The sequence below is a fragment of the Arachis hypogaea genome, chromosome 5 (genome assembly GCF_003086295.3).
Source record: "Arachis hypogaea cultivar Tifrunner chromosome 5, arahy.Tifrunner.gnm2.J5K5, whole genome shotgun sequence".
Taxonomy (NCBI): Eukaryota; Viridiplantae; Streptophyta; class Magnoliopsida; order Fabales; family Fabaceae; genus Arachis; species Arachis hypogaea.
Genome location: NC_092040.1, coordinates 101,316,095 through 101,334,323, shown reverse-complemented (window position 1 = coordinate 101,334,323; position 18,229 = coordinate 101,316,095). Strand labels below are relative to the sequence as shown.

At 30.2% G+C, this 18,229-nt stretch overlaps 1 protein-coding gene and 1 long non-coding RNA gene across 2 annotated transcripts; both read left to right on the top strand.

Moving 5' to 3' along the window:
* Positions 1 to 6,940: 6,940 nt before the first annotated feature.
* On the top strand, positions 6,941 to 12,539 carry LOC112802304 (mitogen-activated protein kinase 9). The gene is made up of 11 exons (XM_025845450.3): positions 6,941 to 7,353; positions 8,179 to 8,587; positions 8,655 to 8,782; positions 8,941 to 9,000; positions 9,534 to 9,683; positions 9,887 to 10,042; positions 10,148 to 10,285; positions 10,370 to 10,446; positions 10,909 to 11,010; positions 11,247 to 11,388; positions 11,942 to 12,539. Exons 1-11 carry the CDS (start codon positions 7,336 to 7,338, stop codon positions 12,008 to 12,010), a joined length of 1,449 nt encoding a protein of 482 aa, XP_025701235.1. The 5' UTR covers positions 6,941 to 7,335; the 3' UTR covers positions 12,011 to 12,539.
* A 1,987-nt stretch (positions 12,540 to 14,526) lies between these two features.
* On the top strand, positions 14,527 to 17,411 carry LOC112802305 (uncharacterized). The gene is made up of 2 exons (XR_003202301.3): positions 14,527 to 14,997; positions 15,744 to 17,411. It is a non-coding gene; the product is annotated as an uncharacterized lncRNA (long non-coding RNA).
* The last annotated feature ends 818 nt before the right edge of the window (positions 17,412 to 18,229 follow it).

The following is an 18,229-nucleotide window of genomic DNA, read 5'->3' as shown; positions in this document are numbered from 1 at the left end:
AGATATGTCAGCATTTTTAATTTTTATGAGTAAAAATGTTTATGTGTTTGAGTAGAAACACTCACCATCAACTCAATTTATCATCTTTGCAGCTTTGCCTTCTATACAAGAGTATTCTAACATTTTTATGAATAAACTAGTTAATTTTTGTAATTTTCTTTAACTCTATTTTTTTTTTCTTTAGACATTTGCCTCTTTTTATATTATAAATTATCCTCTCTCTTTTTGTCTTTTCAGATTTTGCTGGGGAATTCCAATGATAAATTGCTATTATCTTTAGAAACGCTAGTCTTGTAATTCAATTCACATAAATGAATCTTTGAAGGAAAAAAAAAACTTTTATTATTATGTGATTACTCCAATACAAAGATTTAGTGTGTATTTGAATTACAGTTTGTAAATGAGAGTTTGTATAAAATTGATTTTGCAAAATTGATTTTGATGAAAGTAAGTTTAGGTTAACGTGATTTATGTTTGACAATCTTTATATCAAAATTGATTATAGTAAAATAAATATTATTTGGATTACACTACTCAAAATCACTTTTAGATGAAAAATTACTAAAAGAGACATCAATTTAAATATTTTTTTTATATACATGTAAAATTAGAACACTAACAAAAATAATATAAAAAATATTTATCATATAAATAAAATAAATACAATAAAAAATAAAAATATGAAAGAGAGTACTATAAATTTTATAATGTCAAAAACAAATAGAAAATATTCTATAATTTTTTTAGTACTTTCAGTACTCTTTAATTTAGTATTATTTTGGATTATAAATTTTTATTATTTATGCCTCTATTGTTACTTATAATTAATTTTTTATTTATTTTTTTTATAGGATCATAATTTATATTATACAAAATTTTTATAATAAACGTAGTATATAATAATTACAATTACAAATTTTATAAAGTCAAAATAAAAAATACAAAAATTAATACAAAATATAAATAGAATACATAAAAGAATAGAAAAAAATCATGTAGAAAAAATAATAAAAATTTCATAAAACTAGCAACACATATTATATGAACAAAAAATACAAAAAAATAAATAAAATTCATATGTATAAAATCAAATAAAAAATAAAAAAATTCCATACACAACATAGATACAATGCAATAAATGATAGAAAATAAATTCATATGAACAAAAAATAATAAAAATATCATAAAAATTAATAAAATATCTGAAAAATTAGAACATTATACAAAATAAAAAAAATCAACAACATTTGTCATGAGAATAAAAAATATAATAAAATAAATAAAAAATTATATGAATAAAGCCAAACAAAAATAAAAAAACATTTCATACAAAAATATACATATAAAAAATAGTATTGTAAATGATAAAAAAAACTCATATAAAGACATAACATGAGAAATCAGAATATTGTACAAATAATATAAAAATATTTATCTTATAAATAAAAAATACAATAAAAAACATCAAAATTAAAATATAAAAATGAGTACGAAAAATAATAAAAAAATTAAAATATTCAATTTGCTAGTGATTGAAACAAATACAAACGATTTTGATGAAAAAAAATGGAACAAAAAACTGTGAAGAGATATGAAGAACTACAAAGAACAACCATGAAGAAAAAGATAAAGAGTAGAGTTGGTAAAAAAGAAATAAAATTTTTACCTAATTTTTCAAGAAAAATGAATAACCATGAACGTGAAACGTAGAAGTTACAAATTTTAACTTCTCCTGAACGTGCGTTCAGAAGCAGAATCAATTATGCGTTGAGAAAGATAAAAATTATCAAACATAAAAGTAAAACTTTCAAAAAATTCAAACGCGCTTCTTTCTTCTCCAACATGTTTGCCAAACACACTCTTAACTTTATAGAGTTTATGGTTAAATGTGGTTAATATAGTAATTACAGCTATCACAAATCTTGCATCGACAAAGAGACCCTATAATAGAGGAATAAGCGTCATTTTCAAAAAGGATATCAAATGGGTAAAATCCATGAACCTAATAAAACCCACCAAATAAAAAGAAATTGCAAAATATAAATTTTAGCAAGGTGGGCCGTTCGTCGGTTGCTTCTAAGGAGAGAGTATAAGAATACAATTCAGTTAGATCATTAACTAGGAGTGTAGTTAATTTGTAGTCAACTAATAATTTTTTTTTAAAGTTTGTTTGGAGGGAACATGGATCTATACTATCATGAGAAATATACAAATCTAATTAAAAAAAATTCAAAATAAAAAAATTTTAAAACCACTTTAAAAATTTCAAAATCATTTTAAAATTAATTGCAAAAATTCTAAAATTTTTTAAAAAATTATTATAACAATTTTTAATTGAAAGAAACATTCGAAAAGTACCAAAAAAAACATCTAAAACCTAACAAAAAAGAAATATCTAAAATCATTTTAAAAATTTTAAAAGCTAACAAAACGAAACGTTCAAAAAATTCGAAAATAAGTAAGAAACATTTGAGACTATTAAAAAATTATCCAAAACCCAAAAGAAGAAACATCCAAAACTTAAAAAAATAAAAACATTCGAAACTTAGTAGAAATAAACACCCAAAACTAGAAAAAAGAATCCTCCAAAACCAAGAAGAAGAAGAAAGAAGCAAGAGCACGAAGTTTGGATATGGCGGGGCACAACGTCCTTCTTCTTCACTGGCCATTCTGTCGCGAGTCGCGGTGGTGTGCAGCAAAAGCAATGGCGTGCGACGTCCCTCAAATGAAAGAGAGACTAACTTGCATTCGGAAGAACTTTTCTAGAGCTACAGAAGTTCAAATGGAGTTCTCTCAACGACTATAGAAAGCTGACTTTCAGAGCTTTCCAGCAATATATAATAGTCCATACTTTACTTTGAATTAGAAGATCCAAAACTGGCGTCAAACGCCACCTTCCTGCCCCCTTCTAGGCGTCCAATGCCTAAAGAGCAGAGCCTAGCGTCCAAAGGTCCAGAGAAGACCCCCTAACTGGCATTCCACGCCCAAGAAACCTCATAGCACGTGGATCTCATCAAAGCTCAGCCCAAATACTCACTAAGTGGGCCCCGTAAGTGAATTTTAGTACTAAATAGACTATTTTATCATTTCTGTGTAATCTTTAGTCATTAACCTAGTATTTAAAGAACTTTTACACCTCTCACTAAGGGAGCGCAACTGGATGCGCGCACATGCGTTTACGAAGGGAGGACGTTGCGTTCGTGCGTGTGGTAGAAGGATTGCGTGCGTGCAGCGGTGGGGTGAGGGAGACGTTGCGTCCATGGGTGCGACAGTGGAAAGGTCCTGCATGCAATAGTTGGAAGGGGCGTTGCATCTGCGTGTGCGCCGATGGATATTGTTTGCTTTGACATTCTTGATCTCACGGTTTTATTCTTAAAACGAGGAATGATAATAAAACCTCCCACACTCAACTATTAAAATATGTCCACAAGAGTAGATGGTGTTGCATCCATCCGTACGATAGTGAATATTGTTTATCTTGGCACTTTTGATCTTAGAGTTTGATTCTTGAAACGAAAAATGATAGTAAAACCTCCCACACTCATTTATTAAAATACCTCTACAAAAGTGAGGTCTTCACATATTTATAATATGTATTTTATGGGTTATGTTATCATACTGAATAAGAAATTTTTAGCAGGTGCTAAAAATAGGTGGCGCAATGGAAGAATTTACGCGTATGTAGATTGTCTTGAAGTCCTCGACCTACAGCATTTCTAGAGAGTGATAGAGGAGAACAATTAATTAGATGTACTAATCTTTCGTTAATGACGATGATTATGTTCTTGGACTTTTTTTGAGGGTTCAATAAATGTGTGGCTTGATATTGAAGTTTGGTCCTTTTGTGTGTGTGTGTTGCATTATTGAACAAAGATGAAATAAGTATATTATTTGATATTGAAAAAAAGAAAAGAGAACTTTGAAATTAAGGACTTAGGGTTATTCTGAGCATGAATAGTTTTTGGCGATATCTTCTTAAACACACTATTTTTTCAACCATTCCTAATTACTTTTTTTTTAATTTTATTAAAAAAATTTTGAAAAATAATTTTTGTATAAATATAATGTAAATAAATGAATTAATTTTATCTTACATAAAAAATTTCGTATTACTGTCCTCATTTAATTTATTATATTCACTTAATTTTCAAATACAAAAGAGAACTACCATAAAATAGCATTATTCTTATTAAAATAAATTCATTTTTTCGTTTAAATTATATATATTTAAATTCATATTCACAAAGTTCAGAGGTTTAAAATTATGTTAATTAGTTGAATCACATCAAACCAATTAGTTAAATACTTGAATCATCAAATTACAAAATACTTAGTACATTTAGTTTTAATTAACTAACTGAGTAAATCTAATTTTAATTACAAATTACAAAATTATATACCATATTTTATACTTAATTAAAAATTATACTTATAATTGTCGTCACAAATAAAAAAATTTTAAATCCTAAAGTCTCAACCCTAAATTCTAATCTTCAATCCTGTAAAATATATATAATTGAATCATCAAAAACCTTACATTTTAAACATCGAAATTATAAATTCTAAACAGTAAAAAGTAATCACATAAAATACTAAAATTTTTAGAGATAGGATTAAAAATTATGTGACAGTTATAAATAATTTACACAATTCATTATTTAAAGATATTATTCTTATAATTTATTTTAATAATTATACAATAGTTAGTAATAATTTAACTATCTTCAATCCCACAATTTAACTTATTAGTTTGATATGATTCAACTAATCAAAATAATTCTAAACTTCTGAACTTTGTGAATATAAATTTAAATATATATAATTTAAACAAAAAAGTGAATTTACTTTAATAAGAATAATGCTATTTTATAGTAGTTTTTTCTTGTTTTTTAAAATTAAGTGAATATAATAAATCAAATGAGTACAGTAATACGAAATTTTTGTATATAAGATAAAAATAATTCGTTTATTTATATTATATTTATTCAAGAAATTGTTTTTCAGAAATTTTTTAATAAAATTAAGAAAAAGTAATTAGGAATGGTTGAAAAAGTAGTGTGTTTAAAAAGATACGGCAAAAAACTATTCAATCAGAATAATCCTAAGCTTTTAATTTCAGAAAAAAACTATTCAATCAGAATAATCCTAAACCTTTAATTTCAGAATTTTTTTCTTTTTTTTTTTCAATGTCAAATAATATACTTACTTTATCTTTATTCATTAATACAATAAAAAAGACCAAACTTCAATGTCAAACCAAACATTTGTTGAATCCTCAAAAAAAAATCCCAAAACATAATTATCATCATTAGCGAAAAATTACTACATCTAATTAATTGTCCTCCTCCATCGTTCTTTAAACACGCTGCAAGAATTGTAGAGGACTTCAAAACAACATACATACATATAAACTCTTTTACTGTATCACTTATTTTTAGCACCTGCTGTAAAATTTCTTGTTCAATACAATAGTATTGGCCATATTTCATTCCCTTCTTTAAACTGAAATGGGACTTTAAACTAGTCTGTTGACCTATTATTTTGCCAAAAACACAAACGACCTTACATTTAAGCTCGTTTATTTTGGTGGGCCGTTTTGGACGAGATATCCTTTTTCACACTCCTACTCTAAATTGCTACATCTTTGTATTGAAATAATCAGCTTGTTATAACTTATAACTATGTTTTAACGATTTTTCATGGAAAATAGAAAAGCATTCTATTTTATTGACTTGATTTACATTCTGTATTGAGTTGATAATATTGATTGGCTAAACAACATGCAAAACAAGAATAATAACACCGTATATGATATTTCTTTACATAAATAATAATAATGGTAAACTATTAATTTGGTCATAAAATTTTTTGTCGAAAATTAAAATGATTCCTACCGTTATTTTTATTTTTAATGATATACCTAATGTTACAATAAATTTCTAAAACGGTCAGAAATATTATTTTTGGAAAACGTTATTCTTGAAACAGTTAATTCTAAAATAAAACTCTCTTTTTTTTTTTTCTCACTTAATGGCCAAAATTCTCCTTTTTTCTTGTGAAATAAAATTTTAATTATTTTTATCACGCTTTTAAATATTTTAAAAATTATTTGTCATTTATATGTTTTTATCTAACTTTTTTTTAACAGTAAGGGTAGAAATAAATCAAATTAAATCAAGTTTTAGTTTTAACGAGCTTGATCTATGTTGTAAATAAATGACTTAATTCTGATTTTTTTTTAAAGTTAAAACCTGACTTCTTTAAATTACCACAAACCCATGAACCTATTTAAAATTTGTGTCGTAAATTATAACTCAAAACAATAAATTTAAAATTTTAATTTGACATTAAATACATTCCAAAATTTATAATTCATAATTTGTAAACCATACTTCATTTATATATCAATCGTTAATCACATATCATAACAGTACTTATAATTCATAAACTTTTTTTTAAAAAAAATTATAATCTTAACTAATTTTAATAATATATTATTTTTAGTTTTGTTTTGTATTTAATACAAGTGAATAGTTAAAAGTCTAAATTAAGAATAATTTATTTAAATACAAAACTATTTTAACGAGCTTGCCTAACTGAGTTTTGTATTTTTTTTAAAGTTATGATTTAACCTATTTAATTAATAGACTTTACAAAAAACTCATGCATGACTTGTTTAATAAAATGAGTCGAATCACGAGTTTACATCGAGTAATCCGGTCTACTTCTATCTTTCTGCTTAATGGCAACAATTAAATAAAAGATATTGTTAAATTGACTATGGTAAAAAATATTTTTCTAAAAATTATTTAAAAGTTAATTTTTATATTTTTATTAATTAAATAAAAAAATTTACAAAATTTTATTATTATATTATTAAAATATATTTTTTTTAAATACAAGCTGAATCCGTAAATAATAAGAGGGAAAATGTAGGTATAAAAGAGAGGGAGGAAATGGTAGAGACCAGAGAGAGAGAGAGGAGAAGCATTGGAGTGGAGGAGATTGAAAAGCGAAGAAAGAGGGGGAAGCATTGTTATATGGACGGTGGAAGCACACTTGTGGATGACGTTCGTCAATTCTTCCATCGTTTCACTTCTCCATCTCCTGATATTAACTCTCACCACCACACCATTGATCCTGATCACAACCACCACGACGAAGACGACAACAATGATCATAAAAACAACAAATTCTACCCATGCAATTCCATTGCCAACGTTAACAACGGTGATAACAATCTCGTCCATGTAAACCAATCAACAAGACTTTGAAATCTCTTTCTTGAAAGTTCTCACAGTCCCTACTCGCTCACACCTCAAAACGCCTCCTTCAATGGATCGTAACAAAAAGGTTCTTTTCCTTTGTTTATTTATTATTTCTTTTTTGGTGCTTATTTTCTGTTCGTCAAAATACCTGATTGCTTGTTTTGTGGTTTGACTTAATGGGTTATGCTCAAGTTTCAACCTTTTTATTTGGGTGTTTTGTTTGTTTTTTGTTTTTTTGTTTTTTGTTTTTTTTTTTTTATTATTTACCTTTCGTGTGATCAAATGGGTTATATACCATGTATATGTGTGCTTTGTTTGTTTGATCATGGCGTAGGCTATGCCTGACGTCACATAATATACCCTTTTTGTGTGTGAACATGCAAAAGGATAGGGAAATACTAGAGATGTGAAATTGGATTATGCAAAGTGTTACTTTGATGGCAGAGAATGGAATTGATTTCATTTCATGGCTTTTAGAGGTGGCATGCTACGTTTTTTTTAATCTTAGCATTGGGGAATAAAGAGGAAGAATCATAGATTGCAATTATCAGCATGGTTTCGATTTAACCCCTATTCACTTATATTATAGCTGCATTTTGATTTTCTGTTCAGAAGTTCCATGCAATGTTTGATGTTGGCTATTCTTCATAGAATAGTGACTACGATATGAAGAGTTGCCAACTTTGATGGCATTGTCCGTGAATATGAATTTGCAAGATTGTGTCCTTTTGCCAGTCCCTTATGTTTCTTAGTAATGTTTTCTGATGCTTTCCAAATCTTTGTGTTTTACAATTGTTACCATAGATTTTGCAGCAATTCTAAGGACAAAAGCTCCAATTATATGGTAGTATTGTGATAATTTCTACATGTTTTATATATTTTTGCATAATGGTTTCTGGTTGTCAAACAGGGTGCACCGGAAGATAAGTTTTTTACCGAGTACGGAGAGGCAAGCCGATATGAGATCCAAGAAGTTGTTGGAAAAGGAAGCTATGGTATTGTGGGTGCTGCCATTGACACTCATACTGGGGAAAAAGTTGCAATCAAGAAAATTAATGATGTTTTTGAGCATGTATCGGATGCCACACGAATCCTAAGAGAAATAAAGCTACTTCGGTTGCTTCGACATCCTGATATAGTAGAAATTAGGCATATAATGCTTCCTCCTTCTCGGAGAGAGTTCAAGGATGTATATGTTGTATTTGAGTTGATGGAGTCTGACCTTCATCAAGTCATTAAAGCAAATGATGACCTTTCGCCTGAACACTACCAGTTTTTCTTGTACCAACTTCTTCGGGGTCTAAAATACATACATTCAGGTATTCTTATAACTAAGTTCTTGGTTTTTGAGATTTTATTAAAACTAAATGATGCTTTTTCTTACAGCTAATGTCTTTCATCGCGACTTAAAGCCGAAAAATATTCTTGCTAATGCTGATTGTAAACTTAAGATATGCGATTTTGGGCTTGCTCGAGTATCATTCAATGAAGCCCCGTCAGCTATTTTCTGGACTGTAAGTATTTTGATCCACAGATCATGGCAATGTGTTGCACTTGTTAATTATGTCCTTCCTTCTAAGATTTTCAGTAGGAAGATGCAATTCATTATTTCTATTATAGAGATCATCACTCTAGACCTCTTGCTGACTCACTTTACCTACTTCTTACTAAGGACTACGTTGCAACTCGATGGTATCGTGCACCTGAACTATGCGGTTCTTTTTTCTCAAAAGTAAGCCTTTTTGTCTCTGTTTGGACCCTACATACTAAGACTTATGTAGTTTGCATCATACACCTGTGCTGTTATTCCTCCAAATCCATTTTTTCGTAATTTGTGCGATATAATCTAGTTTCCTATTGTCCTATCTTCAAATATGACCATCAGCATGATCTATGCGTAATTCTTTAGATGGAAATGCTTCTTCGTTTTAGAGATGATGCAGTATTTCCACCACAAACATCCTTGCTATTTATTATTGATAAATTGATTGGGGAAGGAGGAATTTCAAACTTGGGGATAATAACATAACCTTCAAAACAACTAAACCTAGATACAATAGGATTGAATAAAAAAAAAAGAACATAAGAATTGGTAGTTGCACCTAATTATGTTTTATAAAGGGGTTGTGATTTATATTATTGTTGAACCTCTCTTTGCATTCTGTATCTTTATTAGCAAATATCAACAGGTTTTGAAAGATATAAGAAATTGAATTTGCTTAACTTTTAAGTATGTGCGTAAGTTTAAATCCTTGTCTTTTGCAGTATACCCCCGCTATTGATATTTGGAGCATTGGATGCATATTTGCAGAAATGCTCACTGGGAGGCCATTGTTTCCTGGGAAAAATGTGGTGCATCAATTGGATCTCATGACCGATTTGCTTGGTACTCCTCCTGCTGAATCCATTTCCAGGGTTGGTTTTTCTGAATCTAGTTTGAAGTTTTTGAATATCAATGGGTCAAGCCTGTGACAATGTGACATGTTCTAATGACGTACAATTAATTCTAAAATGTTATTTGTCCTTTTTTCTTGACATTCTTACTGTCTAATGTTTCTAAGATTCATCTTCTAATGATCTTTCCCTCTCAGAAATAATTTTTAAACTTGATTTCACAGATTCGAAATGAGAAGGCTAGAAGGTATCTTAGTAGCATGCGGAAAAAACAACCAGTTCCCTTCACCAAAAAATTTCCAAATGCAGATGTGCTGGCTCTTCGTTTGCTGGAACGGCTACTTGCATTTGATCCTAAAGATCGTCCAACAGCTGAAGAGGTTGCTAGTTACACTAGATACTGAAATGAAATTTTGATGAGCATTTTCAAAATATTTGTGAGGATAAAACTTGCCAGTTTCCTCATGTATTTGATGTGATTGCAGGCATTAGCTGATCCTTACTTCAATGGTTTGGCAAGTGTAGATCGCGAACCATCCACTCAGCCCATTTCAAAGCTTGAGTTTGAGTTTGAGAGAAGGAAATTGACCAAAGATGATGTCAGAGAGTTGATTTATCGAGAGGTATTGTCATACATTTCAGCAAATCTTGCTGGAACTTATTCTTCTGTGTGCTGTACTAATTAATTATGCATTTTAACGAATCAGATTCTAGAGTATCATCCACAGATGCTCCAAGAATATCTTCGTGGTGGAGAGCAAACAAGTGGTTTCATGTATCCAAGGTAAAGCAGCATTTCTGAGAAGTCTTGTCTGTTTCTTTCTCCTATGCCGTTGGCCTCTAAATAATAATTTCCCTGCTTAAATATTTACTAAATTCTAAGTTCTTGTTTTGGCTTCAGAACTTGTTACATTCTTCATGCTTGAATATATTTTTCTGATTTAGAATGATTCCAAACTTCATTGGATATTATTTGCTGCAAAATTTTATGTTTATGAGTGCATGTCTTAGAAGAACTTTTATGTTATCCCAATAATTATCAATTGTACAACAATTTGGATTGAAAGAAAAAGGTCAAATGGGGAAAAGGAAAATCTTACCCGTACAGTGCATGTAACTCAATCCCAATGGATGAGCACTGTCTTATAAAGGCTTTTGTGGAGTTAGGGCTACCCAATTCTAATATTGGTTCTTGAAAAGTGTTCTATGATTGTGATTTAATCAAGTTTGTTATCTTGCTGTACAGCGGAGTTGATCGGTTTAAGCGACAATTTGCGCATCTTGAGGAACTTCAAGGCAAAGGTGAACGAAGCACCCCGTTGCAGAGACAGAATGTCTCCTTACCTAGGTAAATTTTGTCAGATATCATGTCAATTGGTAGTTCCGAGATTCTGATTAGTGGTACTCTCTGGATCAATAGCTAAAACCTTTTGAAGTCTGAATTTGTTCCATTGCTGGAGTTGCAGACTTGCACCATGAACAAACTGAACAACCTTTTAATCTTATTCTTTAATCAAGCTTTTTTGTTTTACACATTTTCATAATGAATCATGCATTAGTTATTTCAACCTCACTTTTTTCTAGAGAGCGAGTTGCTGCTTCCAACGATGAAACTGACAAGGATGGTGAACAACAGAGTCCTTCAGATACGCCAGGTTCACGGAGCTTATTGAAAAGTGCTAGCATTACTTCCAAGTCTTATGTCAAAGCAAATAGAGATCCAGAGGTAGTTAACTCTCTTTCCACGCTTTGTTGTATATTTTTTAGTCCTTGTTTAGGATAAAATGGAAAATCAGAAAATGTCTCTTTCCAAGATTTCGTAATCATTAGAATATCCAAAAGGTGATCATGATTTGTGTTCTGCCAAGTGAAATTGTAGTATGATATTCAGATTTTCCTCATTCATACTACACATCTTGGTAATCAGAATTTGTATATAAGAACATTGAATCTTTAACAAATGAGCTTTTTATATATTCCCTGACCTCATTTGAAATTTTGGCCTGATTGGTGTATTTGCATATACTCAAATGGTATGAATGTATGTATTCAAAATTAGATGCAAAAGTATACGGAACCAACTTTAAATTAGCCAACATTAACCGACTTCAGGGTTTAGGTAATTTAGGATTTACGGTCTACAATTTAAGATAAACAATAATTATAAAAAAGTTGGGTGATGCTGGCTGAAAAAAGTTGGTTTCCTAGCATTACTCAAACTAGAACCTTTTGCATGCATTTCTCTCCTTGTTATGTTGGCGTTATTCCATTTTCCGCAGGAGCCAATTATGGAAGCCAATGATGAGGTGGCTGAGATGACGGAGAAAATTGCTGTCCTCCATGCTTAGTTCAAGCCTTGAATCATGATTTTGATCTAACCCTCAGGCCTCATGCATTCAGAGGCCTTAATTCAATGCTATTCCCCCTTTTTCTCAAAGACAGTTTTTCGTTTCGATCGACAATGGCTTGGAAAGGTTGCACAGAAATTCTACACTCTTTTTGGTACAAGAATCTTTAATATAGGATTCCGTTGTCATGATTCATGAACTACCATTTTTGTATTACTACTTATTAAGTCTTGTAAACAGAATGTATAGTATAGTAGTACTCATTTCTTTATTGTGAAACAGATGTTAGGGATGGTCCTAGTTCATTAGTTTCTTCTCAATGCAAAACATTAGCAGAAAATGCTTACTTCTGCATGTATTTGAAGAGGAATTCTCCTATTACATAATTTCCTTGGTGCACAATATTGCTAGGCTTGCTCAAACTGAGCACTATGTACATTTTGAAATGCCTAATTCCAAGTGTAATGCCTCAAGCAAACTAAGGCAAGATTTCTGTTATTTAGGTATAAAAGCAAATAATTTGTCAGAATAATAATGGCACATATGGTAAAGAAAAATAGGGATAATTGGTAGATTGGTACTTGTTGAGCGTGCCAAAACATGTTTTTAAACGATAAACTTCAATTTGAGATATTTAAATGGTAGATTTAATTAAAGGGTGCTTTAAGGCTTAAGGATAACAGTTAAAAGAATAAAAGTAGAGCATTTTGATTATTTTTTAATACATCCAATGCATAAAGGACTTAAAAAGAATAAGAATTATTTTTAATTTATATTTTTTATTAAAATGTTCTATTTGCAATATTCTGAAAACATAGATACAATGCACTAGCTTTATTTATAAATGTAAAAATGTTTTTGGCATACTAAGTCTTTGATCATCGAGTAACATTTCCTTTACAATAATTTTTTATGAATCTTTATCCTAATCATGTTTTTTTTTTTTTACCCTCAATTTTACATGCATAGATAACACATCTTTTTATAAATTATTACCGATCCTTTTGTATTAAACAATGTTATTTGAATTTATCTATCTATTTATGTGCTTATATATTATAGCCACAAAAAAAAAATGTACTTATATATTATATTGTACGAAAATGATAATGTCTTTTTATTTTGATAATGTTATTTTTTTACAAATTTATATATAAGATAATGTAAAAAATTTATGTGAAGGGTGATATTATAACATTATTTAATTTGATAAATTAAAAATTAATTTATTATGAATTTAAGTTTTGTTTAAAAATTTAATTTTATCAATAAATTATTATATGTATAAAATGAAATAGGGTATTTTGAGTATTTAGATGCAGGACGAGAGACACATCATTAGGCATCTGGAATTTTGGTCACCGCAGAGTTGAGACTTTACCTTTTAGATTTATTATGATATATATATATATATATATGTAGCTTTCTCCTTCTTTTGTCTAATTTCTTGAACCTCGTAGAGGGTTTTGGAGAAATAGGATATTTTGAGTATTTTAGTTATCATGGGATTATATGTCTGTATGTACTACTTATCCTCTGGTCAATTTTAGCTTCGCGAGTTAAGTTCGTAACTTGAATATTTTGTATCATTGACTCTCTACTTTTATGTATACATATGTATCTATGTTTCTTTGATTCACAAGTAACATTATTTCCAAGTGTTGCGTTTTTAATTTCACATTTTTTTTTATCAAACCATCATTTAAATATTATACTCTTTCAACTATTATATATATATATATATATATATATATATATATATATATATATATTTTAGAAGTCGTAATACCACACTACTTCTGTTTTACGGCTTAAACGTAAAGCTTTGTGTGATAAGGTGTTACAGACCACACACTAGAGGTGTTTATGGACCGGGTTGGGCTGGGCCCGAGTCGAGTTTAAATACACTTTGACCCAATCCTAAAAGGCAGCAGGTCTACTTTGTCTCTATCCGAAGTGACCCAAAAAATAATCGAGTTAAATTTGGTCGACCCAATAAAACATTAGCATATACAAATTTGTAAATTTTATATATTAAAATAATAAAATTTTATTTTTAAAAAATAAATTTAATAAATATTATATCATATTTATATCAAAATAAATTATTTCAAAACAAAAATAATACCGTATAATATAAAAATTATTAATTAAATTATAAAAATATAATATAACATTATTAATTAACTCAAATATATATATTTTTTATTGTAAAAAATAACTTTGAATCCGTCCAGGTGGCTCGAAGCAAAATTCAGACTCGATTTAAAAATAATACCGAAAAAAAATAGAAAAGTAATTATCCAGATCAGTTCCTAAAAATTTTAAAAATGGATATTTTAGTCTTTAAACAAATTAATACATAAATTAATTCCCAAAATTTTAATAAATCAATCTCTAATTCATTTTCTAGGAGAATAATTAAAATGTCGTTTTTAAAATTTTTGAAAATTAATTTAAATAATTACTCAAAATAAAAATCCAAACCGACAAAATATATCTCAGCACCAGACCAAATTTCTAGGCGGGGACGGGTCTTGGACACCCCTATCAGGCACACACACAATCTTCTCTCCAGCTCGTTTTCTCTCAATTAGGGCACGAATTGAAGCTCCCAATCTCCCATTCTCAGGCCCTCTCTGAAACCTCGTTCAGACACCCACCGGTCCCCGTCCACCGTCACTGGCCTCACGGTGTTCTTCCTCTCGGAACCGCGTTGCTCTGCTTCTGCTCGACTGCTTCTCGGAACCGGCTGCTCTGCTTCCATGCTGCACAGCTTCTCCGTGCCTCGCTGCTCGCCAGAGAACCTTAGTCAAGGCGCCACCAACAGTGGCTGCGAAGTGTGAAGGTCACTGCTCTGCTCCTCTTCTTCTCGGCACTGCTCTTCTTCTCTTGTTCCTCTCCTTCTCGGCGCTGGTGCTCTTCTCGTGAGAAAGGTCAAAATCCCCTGCTCAGCCGCTCCCTTCCCCTGTTAAAGCTCATTTCGAGTAATGCTTCTGAAATTCTTTTTTTTTTCTAAAATAGGATTAAGGTCTGATCTTGTTATTATAATTTATAATGCTTGATTTGTTCTGAACTTGTTATTATAATTTGTAAGGTTGATTTATTGTTCTGAACTTATGACTATTGTTGATTTTTTTTGGTTATTGTTGATTTGTTCTGATGCTCTTGCAAAATTACTCTCGTTAATTTTGGTTCTGATGCCTTTTTTTTTTTTATATATTTTCCCGAAGGAGAAATTGATTCAGGTTGCTTGGTGAAGTTTCCATTATGAATTTACACTTCCTGATATGTTTCTAATTATCAATGTATTTGGACTTGAAATATCACTAGTGGTTCTACAATCAATTTCGATTAGATCTATGTAGCGCTTGACTTGATATTGGCATACTTGGGGAACTTTTGCCCCGTGAAGATTAAAAATGCTCTGCTTGATAAGAGGCATACACTGAGTTTGAATTCGTAGTAAAATCTATAAAGAATTAGTTGATGTATCTACATGGACAAAATTAAAAAGGATAACCCCAGTCCTTTGTTCTAATTTATTCTGATTTTAATTAAAACATATTCTGATTTGTGTTCCTTATTGTGTTCTGATTTGTTATGATTCTAATTAAAACATGTTTTGATTATTGTTGATTTGTTCCGATTTTAATTAAAATATGTCAATGCTTAGTTATTGGCGATTTGTTCCTGATTACCATCTGATTTCTCCTTATTTTTGTTTGATTAGATAAAGACTAATGGGAGGAGAAGAACTTAATTGTATTCCTCCACAAAGCAGTGAGGAAAACAAACCAATGGATATAGAACCTGACAAGTGACAATGTTGCTGCTCCTACTATTGATGGTGCCACAGTTGCTGTTACACAAGAAATCAACTTACCCGAGTATCAGTCATTTGCTTTGAAGAACCTTCAAGGAACATATTGCTAGTTCCTGAATAATTACCATCATTAAGACATATAGTTAAGGATAATGGAAGCTAACTCTACAATCAATGAGTAATTACTCTTACTTGGGGTATATTACTTGGCATGATGTAGTTTCATGGGCATGTTGAGCTTGGATTTGATTATTTGATGAAGATCTTGACATGAACTGGATTCTATGAAAGGATACACACCATAAGCATCAAAGATTCTACGACTTGGGCAGCCATTTATTCAGACACAAAGATTCATCATAAGTCCGTATTCTTCCAAGTATACCTAGAAGTGATTGGATAGTAATAAATGTTGCAAGCTGTTGTCTTTTATCCATTCAATAAGCCTCTAGCAATCATTTTTCGAAGAAGTTTCTCTGACATGTTATTATCATCTTTTTCAAACAAAGCACGAATAATGATTTCAAATAAGCCATCTTTGCGAAACGTAGGAATGAATATGCTATCAAAAAGAACATAGAAAGTCCTCAAGGTACAAACTCAAGAAGGTGAATTGCATCTGGTCATCATCTCTACGTTGGTGTTTAGTGGTAGAATTTACATCGGTCAAGTCGGAAAAAGCAAAAAAGAGGTGAACAGTTTGCAGCATTTGTTACTATCCAATCACTTCTAGTTATACTTTGAAGAAAATGGACTTATGATGAATCCTTGTGCCTAAATAAATAGCTGCTCAAGCCGCAGGATTTTTACTTTTTATGGCGTGTATCCTTTGACAAAATCCAGTTCATGTCAAGATCTTCGTCAAATAATCAAGTCCAAGCTCAACATGCCTAGGAAACTACGTCATGCCAAGCAATCTGCCCCAAGTAAGAGTAATTTCTTACTAATTGTAGATTCGACTTCCGTTATCCTTAACTATACGTCTTAATGATGGTAACTATTTGTGGTCTTCCTCATGAACTAGCAATATGTTCCTTGAAGGTTCTTCAAAGCAAATGATACTCCACTAAGTTTGATTTCTTGTATAACAAGAAAACCAGACCTTAAAATCGTATCCTATTACATATAAAATCGTATGGTTTTGATGCACTTTCTTAAGAAACGTGTTATCTATTCAGGGTCCAATTAAGCGAAAGCTTGACTGTATTAACTTAGAAAGCAAGAAATAAGCTAGAGAACCTGGTAAGTTTCTTTCTTGATAGTTTTTGTGTTTTCCGTTAAGTGGTACACAGTAGTAATATTATGGACGTTTATACTGAACAAGGAACTAAGATAGTTAGATGCTAATTTCTGTTAATTTAGTCTTTATTATTTCTTTGGATACATATATTCTTTATGTTAGAAAGTTGTGTCCCATAAAGTGTCTTGTAACATTTTTAGGTAAAATGCTTAGTAGTTTGGGGCTGATTCTATTTGTGTATTCTTAAAGCTAGACAGTCCCTTTCTTTCACTCTGAAAACTAGAGGACCAAAAAAAGAAAAAGAAAAAGAAAAAAAGTTTCCTTGGTTTCCCTGACCCTGAACGTCTCATTTGATGGCGTCTGCCTCATTTCTAATGTGTGGATCTGAAATGAATAATTCTATTATGATAAATTGATAGTTGAGTATGATTTTGGCTTTAAGGTATAGGTTGAACATTTTTTTCGTTCACAACTTTTTTTTGCATACGAAATCGTCCGAAAGGTTTAAATTGGTTTTAAAATTGTCATTTGGACCAAAATATCCTTCTCTTTTTTCACCAAAATACTTAGTTTCTATTTTTCTTTTTCATTACAGCAGCATCTTTTTTTTCTTCTTCTTCAGTAATAATAATGAAGCAAAAACAATGTAATAAACACAAATAAAAATAGAAATAGAAATAGAAACTGAATCAGAAGCAAAAGAAACAGAAGTATAAGTAAAATTAAAAACATAAATAGAAACAAAAACATAAGCAGAATTAGAAACATAAAGATTAGAAGCAAAATCAGAATAGAAATAGAAGAACAATGGATTAACAAAATAAGAAAAAGAATTAGAATTGAAAACAATGTGGTTAACATAGATTAATAAAATTAGAATTAGAATTGGTGGACTAACAAAATCAGAATAAAAAACAATGTGATTAACAAAATCAGAATGATTAACAATCTAATTAATAAAATTAGAAATAGAAGCATAATTGGAACTCTAGCGAGGATATGTCTTCCAATCTGATTAACCAAGTTTCATTGCAGCTTCAGCATGGTCCTTTAGGGTTCCTAACTGGAGGGTATAGGGGTAGGTCCAAACCCAAGTGAGAATAGCATCATTGCTTGCAATTGGAGGGAGAGAGAGGTTGGTACCTTTGGAACA